Genomic DNA, 15233 nt, shown 5'->3' with positions numbered 1-15233 from the left:
AGTATGATTTGATTTTCAGTGAAGAACCTGTATGTTGCTCAACTTATTGCCTCAACAAACCTTTATCTTCAACTTGTTCCCCCTTCACCTTTGACCGCTCGCCGCCTCTTAGCTTCGCTGGCCTTTGTCCCGCTGCCCCGTGAAATCCAGAGAGTGCTGAAGCCCTCAGATGTCGTTGTTCTTGCGCGGATTACAGAGAGGCAGATGGACAGCGGGTCGTGGCCTGCGCAAATCCACCCTCCCCCGTGCTTTTGTCGGGAATAAGAGTAGATTTATCAAAGCACTCCCTCTATGCCCTTCTCGTGCACGTTCACGTTCCCGTCGCAACTTGCATTAATCATAGACAGCCTAATAGAAATATGACAGCTCCTCATGCCATTTAGGCTATCTCTAATTGAGAGTGGTACTTTTTTTTATGGTTTCGTTTTCATTTTCAATTATTTTAATAGAATGAATATAAACGGAATGAATTAATGATCTAATTATAAGAATTACTGACTGAGCTAGAGATTTTGACCAGGAAGATGAGGCTCAGAGTCCTGTCTCATATAGAACCGGTTCCAGTTTGTAGTCCGATTCCTGCACGAATTTTATTTTAAGTGAATAATGGGCTATTTTATAAAGAATGTATGCATGAAATAGGTTAAGCCTATATCACTTTTTTCTACTTTCTTTCTTTTCAATAGGCTATATAAGAACATTGAAATGCATTTTTATGCTGCCGATTAAATCGCCAACACATTTTTTAAATAATTGTATTAAATTGATTTCTGTTTGAAATTTGATGATTTCATCATTTTATATAGGCTAACAGACTTCTGAGGGCATCAGCCTACATTCAATATTCGTTTCTCAAGTATTTCTACAAATTCCTTGCGAACTCGAGACGCTTTACCTGTTGTGACGTAGGCAATGGGGCGGGGCACTGAGAGGACTTGACTGAAGCCTGTGTTGCCTATTAAAGATTACTGAGACGGCTGGAAAGCGAATTCACGCTTATAGTTTTGTTTCTCTGGCGGGTACATTTAGCTCTATGTTGTATGTTTTTGGAATCCCACATTGGATATTGAGATATCATTTACCCGGACGGGAATATCCGGTGATCATACGGGACAATTGAATTTGTGTTCAAGCCAGTGCTGGAGGATATAAACGCCAGGCTTCACGCGCTTCTTCTGCTTCAAGCTTCAGACAGCGAATGTATTTAACATCGGATTAAACTTCGGGAAAGTTGAACATTTTCTCGGAAGCAAGCGGATTTTGTTTCTACTCATATTGTGCGATGCGCTGAATTGTGCTGGTGATTATATCGAGACTCAAAGAAAAAGAACATCGTGGACGTTTTGAATTGCTGTTCTGTTGTGGACAGCAAGAATATGCTGACTTAAAATTAGTTTAGTTTAAATAGCATCCATATTTTACATATTAACTGGTTAATCCTTTTAAACTGCGTAGCCCAATCTGCAATCTTTCTCGTTATAATGACCTGGAGCTGAGACTCGAAATAGAGGACTGTCTCCGAACTAGTAGAAGAGCGGTTCCTGTTGTTGGAACATGAAGTCAGTTACTGGTCTGTTTGCTTTAACTGTGTTGCTGTGTTACACGATCTCATCCTGGAGCGCCACTATCAACAGCCATGGAGGTGAGTTCAGTTGATGCAGGAAATAATAGCAGCTATTAGAATGACATCACATCTCTCTTTGAAATGTTTGAAACGCAAAGAAGTACTCACATAAAAAGCTGGTTTAAAACTCAAATATTTAAAGTGTTATTTGACACTTTTGGTGTGTTAGCTTTTGCATTTTCCAAGGCAACGAAAAGTCGTGTGAACGTAATAGGCGGGAGGCAGGTGACAACCTGTGCGCGCGCGCACACATGGAAGCTATGGAAAAAAATCACCATAGACATAAAACACATAAGCGGTATATTTTAATTTGTGGCAGTTGTCGATTCAGCATTATTTGTGTGTGTGCTTGTTTATGTGTAATTGTAAGCTTTATGCATCTTCAGTGGCTCTATGCTTCACGAGTCATTAGGACTCGTATTGATTGATTGATAGATAGATAAAATGTAAATAGGCTAGAAAATGTCATAAAGCCCAGTTTCAAGGGAGAAATACATGTTTTTGTGTGAGACAAATCATTCCTGGGCACAGTCATGTTCCCTCCAAAATTGTTTTTTTTTCTGAATTTGTGATAGTGAATGATGTTTTCACTCGCTTGTTTAACTTTATCTTGCCGATACTCTCTCACTCAGCAGATGCAGTCAGACCTGGGCATTTAAATGTAGGCCACTATGAAACAGCAGTTGACAGTTTTGGGCAGACTGCATAATGCATAGGTACTAGACAGTGATTTGAGCTTTCCATAAGCATGCTGGTGCTGAAATTATGTGAAATGCTACTCTTAGGAAAGGAAGATTTAGCGACTTGAAAACACTAAAGCACCCAACTCATCACCCCTCCTCACCTGAGCACTCTTTGAACAGAAAGTCCACTCACCGACACACTACAAATGACACTAAACTACACTGTGGAAGTCTGCTTTAGTGAACTTTTTTTTCATCAAGCATATTCTGTCCATAGTTACCGTTATTTCTGACAGTTTAATGTAATTTTAGTGTCTTATGCAAAAAGGGTTTCTTACACTTGCAATTGGGCTGTTGTATTGAATATCCACACATAACAACATTTTGGGAATGCCACACAGGCAAGCCGAGTGATGCTATACTAAATATCAGAAACTTCATTTGACCCATTAAAGCAGGGTTCACCAATCTCGGTCCTGGAGGGCCGCTGTCCTGCAGAGTTTAGCTCCAACACCAATTAAACACACCTGAACCAGCTAATCAAGATCTCACTAGGCATACTAGAAACTTTCAAACAGGTGTGTTGGAGCTGGTTGGAGCTAAACTCTGCAGGAAAAGCAGCCCTCCAGGACCGAGATTGGTGAACCCTGCATTAAAGAGTAAGTTCACCCAAAAATGAAAACTATCCCATAAATTACTTCCCCTCAAGCATGTGACTTACTTCTTTCAGCCAAACACAATCGGAGTTGTATTAAAAAATATCCTGGCTCTTCCAAGCTTTATAATAGGAGTGAATAGTAACTGAGATTTTGAAGCCCAAAAAGCGCATCCATCTATCATAAAAATAACGGCCGTACGCGAGTCAAGTTCCGGCTGAAGAGCTAACTCTGACCCGATGCTTGACGTATTGACGAACACGTAAGTGCAGAGGATAAGCAAAAAACAATGGTCACGAATTAGAAGTCTAAAACAATAATTTTTCAGACGAGCTTGAGTTTGTTGCCCAGCCCTATTTGTTTGAACAGCGAGAGGCGTCTATTCCCACCTAAGCTTACACTACGTATAAGTCCTATGTCATACGCCGGAACTAAACTCTCTCATGAACGCGCGGATGGACGTTACTGGAAGCTAGTGAATACAGTTTCTAAAGTTATAATTATGGATATTTTTCTTACAAAAACGCATCACGTCTCTTTAGAAGGCCTTTATAAACCCCAGAGCCGTATTGATTACTTTTATAATGGATGGATTAGCCTTTTTGGGCAAAATCTCAGTTCCCATAAAGCTGGGAAGAGCCAGGATTTTAATATAACTCTGATTGTGTTTGTCTGAAAGAAGAAAGTCATATACACCTAGAATGGCTTTAGGGTGAGTAAATGTTGGGATCATTTTGATTTTTGGGTGAACCAACCCTTTAAATTAGTGAACTGTTGTATGAAATATATCAAACGGTGAGCTGCAGATAGAACATTTTTTATCTTTCTAGTCTCTTATGTCTTTGTAGCTACTGTGGACAGAGTGATATGGGTAGCCATGATCATAATACTTCTCTTTACTCCTGTGATAATCAAAATGTGTTATACTCCAGTGCAGTCCATGTGCATGACCTCTTTGCCTTAGTAAATCCTTGGCTCATATGGGTACCCTCGAATAGTGGTGTTTCTAATTCTACTCACATGACAATGATTAGGAACTCAAACACAATGGTCACCGTTTCACACGTTAAACGTGATGTTGTGAAGCCTGACTGATCAAAATCTCCTATTTTGGAAACATGCTTTATACAATGGTGAGCAATTTGTAGAATTCAGGATTTCTATTTAAACGTTCAGGGCTGGTTGTTTGGTGACATGGAATTAGCAGATTGATGCTGGCTTCTTGTCGTTTGTAGAAAAGGAGTCTCAAAACAAACCTCAGAGCAGTACATGAAACATGAAATGGAATGCATTAGGAAACATGGAGGAACAGCAGTAATAAATAAAGGAATATATAAGTAGACAGGTTTAATAAGGTGAATCTTGTGCGTTGGTTTCAGATATTTCTCTTCCACCTACACATGGTCATGACTTTTGCATTCTTCTCACAGCTCACTCCTACAGCGTTATGAGCTTCTGTGCATCAGCAGAAAACCTCACAGACGTTTTGTGCTGCATTCCTAACAGAGCGGCAATGGGTTTTTTGTGTTAAATGTCATAGCTAACGTAAGCACACTGATGAGAGCTGTATTAATTTTGTTGGATAACAATTTGACTCTGTGTGAACAGTTTGTGTCCTGCATTTTGCAAATTCTTGAACCTTTTGCATAGTCCCCCATAAATATACCAAATGTTTTCTTTAACACAAGGTGCACAATTTATCTGTCTGAGAAGGGGCTCTCTTGGGAATCCCTCTAACTTAATTTCATGTCTTTAGAAACACTTTAAAGTTCAGTGTTGATTAGATTATCTCTTTTCAAGGGTATATTTATGCAAACTTAATAGAATAGAAACAGCACAGCAGGCTAACAGTACACAAGGTCTAATAAAGGTCCTTCATGGCGTTGGAGGGTAAGACCAGTGTGGCAGACAGCTAGGGTCAAATGTCAAAGGTCGTGCTGCATTTGTGAATAGATTGTCTAGTCTGTTTAAGGATATGAGCTTTGCATAAGCTTTCTTGTTTTTCTCTTACACTCTTCCTCTCAGTCTCATTTATTTGATCCATGTTACAAAATGACTATGAACTGATTAATGATCAGACAGATTACCTAACGTCCAAGCCAAGAGAACACAAATCCACAGCCTTGTCCTTGTCCCAACCGATTCTCAGACTGGGACGCTAAATCCGTCTCTGAGAGAGCCAATTCGGCATGTCAGTCTGTTTGCCGTCTGTCTGCTTGACTCTGTAATACAGACCTGGTGTAGATTGTAATGATGAAGAAATGGAATGAACAGTGAAGCCATATTTGATGCATGCCTGTGTGCATATTATAACTAAACAAAAATTGTGCGCTTTACTTTTCTCTATTAAATAGCTGGATTTTTCCAGCTATGAAGCATTTTTTTTTTTTACTCTTTCAGTAAAACCTAAAGTATTTTATTCAGAATTTCAGTATTTCTTTGATATTCATCTTTATCTTATTCTAAATTCATATTTAATAGTGTTATAGCTTTCTTAGTCTTTAGTTAAAGGTGCATAGTTTGGTGCAAATTTAAAAAAGTTTTACACACATACACAAGAAATAAATTGTGTTTTTGTAAAGAGTATGTATGGTGAAGATCAACCCCCTCAATGTGTTTCATCATGTGGAGAGAATCTTCACGCTCATTAGCTGCTTCCTTTGTAGATACAATTGTAGTGTATTGTAGGTTGGTGATTTGAAGACAAAAAAAATTGACAATTAGAGATTAGACACACTTATTAGGCCCTATTTGAATGATCTAAGCGCATGGTCTAAAGCGCACAGCGCAAGTGCACTTAGGGTTTGTCCTAATCCACTTTTGCTAGTTTAACGACGGGAAAAATGGTCGGCGCCCAGCGCATGGTCTAAAAGGGTTGTCCCTATTCTCTTAATGAGTAATGGGTGTGTTTCAACCAATCAGAGTCTCATCTCCCATTCCCTTTAAAAGCCAGCTCGCACCATGGCGGATTCGCTATTTACATGGCAGAATTTGCAAGCGGAAAAACTGAACGCTTCTCTAGCGAGGAAATGGATTTGCTCATACTCGAGGTTAAGACCATTTACGGGACAAAGTGTATGCGCGTTGTGGACAAGCTCTCTTTAAATAACAAAAAAATGTATATTGCGCCACTGACTTTAGACCAGTTTTCAGTTAGTCAATGGCACAGTCTGTTTCAGTTGCCTCAAAATAGCAACGCGCCAACAATGCGCCTGAACACACCTCGTTTTCAAACCAGCACGCCCATGGGCACACAAATGGGCGTAAATGCATTTGCTATTTAAACAACGTGGCGCAGGACGTGAAAATGATAACTGCATCGGGCTGAAACTAGCAGAAAACACTTGCGTCGCGCCTGCCGCTGCATTGCGCCGGATGTATGAGAGGGCCCATTGTCTTGCTTTACTAGTGACAACGGGAGAGTCAGTACCTCTGTGCCATGAAGAAGCAGAAAAGTTCTGAAGCCAGAAGACAGAAAGACTGACAAAGACAAAAAATAAACCTCTCACTAGTGTCAGTTTAATTTACATAAAAGACGATCACGCAGATACATGTCATAGATGGCAGTGCAGCGCCTAACACCGTTGTGGTATCGGTACTTAAGTACACAAACAACAGCAATCCATTGAACTACTGAATGCACCTTTAAACTAATATGAATAGGACTGTAAAAGATCTTGAATGCTCATTTTTGCTTTTAAATAGGTCTACATTGTTTGCTCATTATTGTCATATTTTGCTCTTCGCTCCAGTGCCTTTTATTAAATGCGCTGACGCACATATCCTACACAAAGGCTCACACCCAATAAGACACACGGCACGCCATCATATAGTTCTTCCAATCCATTAGTGCTCAAGCTTAACAATCAGATCAACTTTCTGCTTCAAAAGTGTTTTGTGTTGCAGGAGGCTCCAAGCAGATCTTAAGACTTGATATATCAGAAATACAAAGACAGATGTCTCTACCAGCCACTCACACACCCTCTGATCTCTGGCACACATACCCGGTCAATTGTCCCCAACTGAGGATGAGTGGACAGTAATGCAGTGTCCTGACTCATCATCAGTATGTGCTCAGTGCTCACAGACTCCTATAAGCTTACCAGGATTTCACTAAGTAGGGCATGGTACTGGATCAAAATCCTTGTTGGTCCTGGAACAACTATCAACCAAGCAAAAGAACACAGTCAACAAATGTTGAGGGCATTGGTGTGCTTTGTATTATGATGCAGCAGTCGACATTATTGCTTAATTTTTTATAGCTTATAATAAAATAGTCAAATTGCTTCATAGGAATAACTGATTTGATTGTATCCGCCCCAAGGGTGTGCAATAATGCAGCTACTGGATGTTTATATTAGCAGACCTTTGAGCTTCTTTGTGTCACACCTGGAGATGTAACGACCTGTTTCTGTGGTGAAGTGTGACATATACACACACTACTGTATGTGTGTGCTCCCTTTGGGGGAGGTGTGACGGTCCCTACTGTGGAAACCTTCGCTAGAAGAGCTGAGTTAAGACTGCTGCACCCTCAATAAAACTCACACTGCAGGGTGGTAGGAAACAGCTCTCTGTGTCTCATTAAATGTTTCATGTGCTTATTTTAATGAGTGTCTATCTGTTTTCCTCAGCCTGGATCCGTCTGGTACAAATATGCAGTTCGGTTGCGGTCTTTGCATTAAACTCTTAGGGTGGGTTCCCACTTGGCAGGTTTGGTTCGATTTAAACAAACTCTGGTGAGATTGCGTTGTTAGTGCAGTGCGTTTGGATAAGCGTGAACGCTGCCATCCAAACCCTGGTGTGCACCAAACTAGCGGACAGATACCCTAAAAAGCACAGAATGCTCAAGCATACCTGTTTTTTCTCGCCATAGAAGTGATGTTGCCTATTACTGTATGGTACAGGCATCGGTAACATCTCATTGCAGAAGATCTTCATTTGTGTGTAACGGAGGAATTCCTGCCACTGTTTTGACTCCTTTATACATTTTATAAACTCTTTGCAAGTTCTCAGCTGACAAAAATACCATCATATGTACATAGAACTAGCACACTTAGCCCAGCACACAGCATTGTTTTGGATGTTCAGTAAGTTCAAGTTACCATTGCAAAGTATATGCCATAAAAGCATTTTTTGTTTTGTTTTGTATATTTAGGTTCGGTGTCAAAAATGAGTGTGAATGCTAAGCAAATCAGGACTAAATGTATAAATTGGTCCAGACCAAAAGAATCAAACTACAAGTGTGAACACACCCTTACACCGTGTCTACACCAGACGCGAGCAATGCGACGCGACAAAAGCACTAGAACCCATTATAATCTTTGATGCTGTCTACACTGGATGCGGCACGACAAATTCTAGACAGTAAACTGATGCTCGGTTCTATTTCTGATGTACTTCAAGCACTCACGCTACTTCTGACACCAAGAACAAATGGATTTCCATTTGCAATGGATTTGCTTTTCCCCCGAGGATTCTTTGATAAATAGAAAGTTCAAAAGAACAACAGCATGTATTTGAAAAATAAATCTTTTGTAACTTTACAAATGTCTCTTCTGTCACTTTTAATACATTTAATGCATCCTTGCTTCTTTAAAACAAATTCTTACTGATCCCTTAGAATGGTAGTCTTGTATATTTGTCAGTGGAACACATTTAATGACCTGCTTTCATTGGCCAGTGACTGACTCAGCTCATGAATATGTGATAAGCTGTCATGATTGATGAAGAAGGTGCTGTGGGTCAGCGGGAGGGGACAGTCGAGAGCTGCTGAGCTCTGCACTGATTGGAAAGTATTGATCTGAGGGAAAGATGGGACATGAACACAGTTCAAGGAATATGTGTGTATTGATCTGCTCTTAGATATTATTGAGTTAGTTCTGAATGTCTGCCCTTTCTTTTGGTTGTGTGATGCACTCTCTGGCACACTGATACTTTTTCACCACCTTTTTTTCTTTAGTCGAGCACTCACTACTCCCACTAAAACCCATTAGACTTTACTTTCTTTGTGCCTCCTGTTTCTACTATGGACAACAAACAAAGGTGCATGCAGCGTGTTGGGGAGAAGTGTGGTATTACTAGGGCTGAGTAAAAAAATGTTTTCTTATGATTAATCACAATGTTCATATATAAAATCCTGGGATCAATCTTTTTAACTTTATGCCAGTGCTTCCTGCAACGCATGCTACTGCTGAATCTATATCCTTGATTATGATTGACTGAGCTACATTGGAAGCTGTAATAAAATACTCTATAAACACACACATGTGACCTCATTACATCTGTATTACTCTATGTGTTGCTTTGCAATCATTCTCTTAAACATTGGTAAAGAGCTACATTGCTTGGCGGAAGAATTTTATCATCAATACATTACATTTCTGTTGCTCTTATTTTATGAAACCTTGACAGCTATATGTAGTAACCGTTTTATAAAAGTAATAAGCTCTGTCAAGCCATGGTTTACCATGACTTCTTATTGCTTTATCGTACTATATTGAACTAATTTATATCAGTAACATTTTAGGACTCTATACATAGGCTAGGACGTTGAGATTGTCGGATCAAATGTTGCTGGCTTTCCCTCGTTCAATGAAGAAGTCAAATGGTGAACGAGCTTTTACAGTACTTGCTCCTAAATTGTGGAATAGTATTACACTCTGTATTCGGCAGGCTCCAACGCTATAGAGGTTTATAGGTCTCAGTTGAAAACATAACTTTTTAAAAAAGGCGTATGTTGAAGGATCACTCTGGTAACCATATAGTGACACTCTGGAAGCAGTGTTGGCAGTGTTATTTTTCGGGTCTGCTCCAACCATGACTGTGCCAGCGAGGAAACCCAGCAAACCTATTCAAACCCTTAATGGCAGGATGCAGCCTTGAGAGAACAAAGGAAGACTGGAGTTCTCTCTACACGCATGCACACACACATACACACACAAACATAACATACGACCCTCCCCTGTTTCAATCAGAAAAAGCCTGACTAATGGAAATCACTGATTGTTCTGTGGAGGTGAAGGTAGAAGATGTAAAACCCATGCCCTTCTCTCTTTCATCCCTTTCTTTATTGCTGGCCTCTAATTGGCCACTGGAGGTGGTAATTAAAACAGGATGGCTTGTGAAACACTGAGGAAGGTTAATTTGTCAAATGGAGGTTTTCCCCGACTGGTCTCGTTGCAGGTTGCCTGTTTACGCCGATCTAGGACCAGCCCTTCCAACCCTGAGATCTGATCAGAGCGCAAAGAAAAGCACTGAAGACTCCCCGTCGTGGTCATATGGGGAGAAGTGGATGCTGGGAAGTCCAGACGCAGCCCGAGCTTCTGTGTGGTGGCTGCAATATAAGAGGGAAATGAGAAAAAGATGCGGAATGATTTTTTTGCATATGTTTCGGGTGGCTGTGCAACAGATGCCACCCTCTTTCTCTCTCTTTCTCTCATCAAGCTAAAAGGTTGAATTATCTCTTTCCAGCGAGCAAGAATAAATCTCAGACAAAGAAATTATTTTGATGCATGTCTCTCTGGAGAGATTCTTTCACAAATTGAAATGATTTGGAATAAAGCCAAGCAGGGCAAGGAAAGAGTGTTACAGGAAGCAGCATGTCTCTCTCTCTCTCTCTCTCTCTCTCTCTCTCTCTCTCTCTCTCTCTCTCTCTCTCTCTCTCTCTCTCTCTCTCTCTCTCTCTCTCTCTCTCTCACATGTGTTCCTCTGGTTTTGGTAAAAGCAGCAGCCTAGTAGAAAATCATTATTGCCTTGTTCCATTATGGTAATTCAAGTGTTGTGTTTTTGTAACGTAAAAGGGGTTCTGAGTCGGCATGATCGCGAGATGCATAGAAAGAGGATGAAACTCTAAAAGCTCACACAGCCTTTGATCTCATGCTTCGACTTAACTGAGTGAAAATATTAACCTGGCTGAAAGCTTTGTGATATGATGAGAGTGACTGGAGTTATAGAACACAGAGAAAAAACAGAATGGAGGGGTGAGGCAGATGAGTGTAACGGAGAAGAATGAGAAGAAGCGAAGTTTGGTGTTGTGTATTATCCACTAATAGGATTGCATCAGAGGGGTCTGTCTCAGTGTGATACACACAATCTTTGACCAAAAAGTCTTTCATGTGTCAAGAACATATTTCACCCCAAATTCAAAAGAAAGAATATGAAATTAATATTAAGTAAGTAAGCCTATTTTATTTTTTAATTTTTTTTTTTATTGTGACACTATTTTCATGGTAATTCTCATTACTGTAATGCAAAACAATCTTATTTTCATTAATCAGAATTTTTGTAACATGAAAAAAAATATGTTTTAGTATTATTACTTCATTTAATGTATGCAATATATATACAGTATATATATATATATATATATATATATATATATATATATATATATATATATATATATATAATACTTTTATTCAGCAAATGGATCAAAAGTGACAGTAAATACTTTTTACACTGATACAAAAAAAAATCTATCATAAATAAATGCTGTTCTCTTACTGTTCATCTGGAGTAATGGCTGCTAAAAGTTATATTTATATGCTGAAAGATAAATATATTATTTATTTTTAAATTGTTATTTTAAATGTAAAATATAGACATTTAAATTATTTATTATTAAATATTTTTTTCACAATATTATTTGTGCTGTGTTTTTTATTGAATAAATTCGGCCTTGGTGAACATTAAACACTTTTTCAAAAACATTTCTAACTCTTACAGAGCCCAAACTTTTAGTGTAGTAATGATGCATTGCAGAATATAATATCACAGTGTGAACTATTTTAATGATATTTTCTTTATTTTGTTTGTGCAAAATTGTATTTTAAAATTTCCTTTAATTTGGCGGGAAAATGTGATGTAGACTTGTCTTCAAGAATTGCACACAGACAGACCGTTATCGGAGAGATTAAGAGTGTGATTTGGATTTCAGTCACTCTCAGTTTTGATGGAAGGGGAAACTAGCAATGCATCACAGTGAAAATTCAGTTGGTTTGCATGGGTGTGCCTTCGACTCTGCATTAATGTTCACAGTCAAATATCCCAGTCAACATGTAGGTCACTAAATAATGCATTGTTTTCCTGGCTACAGTTTAAAGCTCTTACTGATTTTCGCCTCATTTCTTCTTTTATCATCACACAGACCTATTTTATTTTACGGAGCTTTCAATGACTCATCCCATAAACCACCTGTTACACATTTTCAACAGCCTGTTTTTGTCTGTCCTGGTTTGACACTGGTTCAGTGTTTCAGTCAGACGGTCTGTGCTGGCTGGTTAGTCATTTTGTTAGCTTTAGATTTACATAACAGAAGCTTGAAGGTTCTGTAATTTGTAAATTCAAGAAAAACGTCACTATAGACATTTAAATTGAAATGCACCAAACACTCCAAAGCATTTGTCCAAGGGAGATAAGTTATACAACTCGCTCTCTCTATCGCAGTCTCTTTTATCGGGTCTTTCGTAGACAGAAAGTGCATGTTCCTTTACAGCAGGGAATTGTTTTAGATCTCACCTTCGGCCAAAGAGAAAAGGCATGTTGGATATAACTTTTTGTACGCATTGACATGAATAGTATCAGGCTTCATAAAAATATGACATCCAAAACAAAAGATCAGATATAAGCAGCTTTGCAAACACGCTTAGTCTGAGAGTGTAGGTGTGTTTTTATATAATCATACATTGTTCCAGTTAGACCTTTCTGTAAAACGCACCCGTTGGTTTAGTTGACCTGTTTCTCTAGTCGACCTCCCTTTAATCCGAGACATATGAATTGAAGCATAATTCAACCAAATGGAGAATACTGGCTGAATCCAAAATCGCATACTGTCTGAGTAGGTACTACATTTGATGAGGAACTTACTTAATGACTGTTACAAAGTATGATCTATAAAGTATGAATGTGTATAGTATGAATGAAATCCGGATGTACTGTATCCATCACGCTGCCATTGCGATAGTAAAGTGTCCATCAGATGGGCATTTTGAAACCTTGGCAAAATTAGTAGGTGATCTGGGTACTTTTTGTCTACTGTTTTATGAATAACATAAATTTGGACATACTATTTCCCCCCCCACATACTATAAAGTTGGGTAGTAGGCAGTTGGCATATTCAAATGCAGATTATGTCTTTATTTTGGGGGATGGTCATGAATTTGGTCAAACACTTAATACCACACAATTTTAAAATAGGGGAGGCCACTGTTGTCACATGAGAATGTTTTGCAATATATCTGTATCAGAAATAAGGTTGTTTTCTCTATCAGTGGTTTTTGTGTTTTTTTTTTTTTTTTTTCTAGCAGTGTGTGTTGGTATATTGGTGCAAAGCTTCATAAATTATTATTGTTTTGGTGAATTTTATCGTCAAAACTAAAATGCCAATATCATAATATTTTTGCTATATAACTCCTTTTTCACATGTTTTCCACTTACTATATAGTAGGGTAGTAGGCGTGTTCAAACCTTTATATGGATATGGTCATGAATTCCACATAAAAGATATCTCTAGAGAATTGAATGTGGATGTAACTCACTTGCTATCATATTCTACAGAAATGCAGACAATTAAGTGCATTTCATTTCATTACTTAGCAAAATGGTAGTTTTATAGCACATTTTTATTATTATAGACCTTATTATTCAAAACGTCATCCTATCAGCGCAATACTCCCACTGTAAAAAAAATCATATTGTTTTTACAGAATATAACTGGCAGCTGTGGTTGCCAGCATAATTCTGTAAAACTTTATAAAAATGTAAACAACTTACAGAGCAACCTGTAAATTTACAGACTGTTATCATTTACAAAAAAAAAAAAAAATCTACATCCAACAGCCATTTATTAATTATCAAGGCCAAACTGTTACAAATATTTGTTTAGTAACTAGCATGCCTATTTTTTAACTAAATTATAAGAATATGACAACTTCATTTTTACACAATTGTACTGTAAAATTACATGAAAAGATCTGTTTTTCATTGTATATATAGTAAGGTAACTTGATGTGTAGCATTGTTACAGTCTTTGAACATGACTTTGTAAACATGACCTTTTCATGAATTGTAGTTGAAAACCATGTTTGCCTAATATTAATAAAGTGAGTGACCCCCTTCAACGTTTGTGTCCTCATCACATTGCTAGGACATTAACTGACACAAAGTAACATTCGTTCAATAAACATTAGACCACATGCTAATGGACTGTAACCAGAACACACCATATGCACACAGAGACAGAGGTCGATAGCATCAGTTTATAAATATATAGCAGATCAATTTTCAGATGTATAGTGGGTGTCCATAAGCATGCGCGGTCAAGACTTTGTAAAGTTGAGCAGTGGTGTATAAACTGTGATGATGTCACTCTAAAGATGTACAGTAACGTAGAGAGTGTAAAATAAACCAGGTAAAAATTTGACTGTATCGTCTGTTATGACATTTAGTCAAACATTTTAAACAGTGCCGTTTTATTTTAGCCACTAAAGCATATTAGAGTTGTGACCATATATGTGACCCTGGACCACAAAACCAGTCTTATGTGTAATTTTTTTAAAATTGAGATTTATACATCATCTGAAAGCTGAATACATAATCTTTCCATTGATGTATGGTTTGTTAGGATAGGACAATATTTGGCCGAGATACAACTATTTGAAAATTTGGAATCTGAGGGTACAGAAAAATCGAAACATTGAGAAAATCGCCTTTAAAGTTGTCCATTTCTATTGGCGATAGTGCTGCATCCATTCACAAAAATAAATGTTTTATATATTTAAGGTGGAAAATTTACAAAATATATTCAGGGAACATGATCTTTACTTAATATCCTAATGATTTTTGGCATAAAAGAAAAATCTATAATTTTGACCCATACAATGTTTTCTTGGCTATTGCCACAAATATACCCGTGCAACATAAGACTGGTTTTGTGATCCAGGGTCACATATAGTGCTGTTCGAAATGACTGAATGCAGACAATTGTGTTTGTTTTACATGTAGAGTTTCAAAGGCTGTGTTGATAGTGGACACAGGCAGCTGTGTTTTACATCATTCTCTCTCTCTCTCTCATTAGTCTTGAGGGCTCTCAGTGTAAGACGTACAAGCTCATGTCCAGAGGTACCAGGCAACCATGCCTGACAACAGTCAGCTGAGATTTGTTTCTGTGCTTGTTTGTTTGTTTATGTGTTATAAATATAGACTCTGAAATGTAGCACAGATTGTTTGCTTGATTTTTTTGTTTGCTTGTTTACCCACATGTTTGAGAAAGAG

General features: G+C 38.2%; 1 protein-coding gene across 2 annotated transcripts in view; it reads left to right on the top strand.

Moving 5' to 3' along the window:
* Positions 1-967: 967 nt before the first annotated feature.
* sema4f (sema domain, immunoglobulin domain (Ig), transmembrane domain (TM) and short cytoplasmic domain, (semaphorin) 4F) overlaps positions 968-15233 on the top strand; it is an 82868-nt gene continuing 68602 nt past the window's right edge. The window contains exon 1 of one of the 2 annotated variants that reach the window (XM_081357690.1): positions 968-1642. In XM_081357690.1, coding sequence (XP_081213816.1) covers positions 1555-1642 — 88 coding nt within the window. In that variant the 5' untranslated portion in view covers positions 968-1554. The remainder of the gene's footprint in view (positions 1643-15233) is intronic. The other variant, XM_081357691.1, reaches the window with a different exon arrangement.

Source organism: Scardinius erythrophthalmus, assembly GCF_964197995.2.
Source record: "Scardinius erythrophthalmus genome assembly, chromosome: 2".
Classification (NCBI taxonomy): domain Eukaryota; kingdom Metazoa; phylum Chordata; class Actinopteri; order Cypriniformes; family Leuciscidae; genus Scardinius; species Scardinius erythrophthalmus.
The sequence above is the reverse complement of the archived record's forward strand: the minus strand, read 5'-3'. Positions and strand labels throughout refer to the sequence as shown.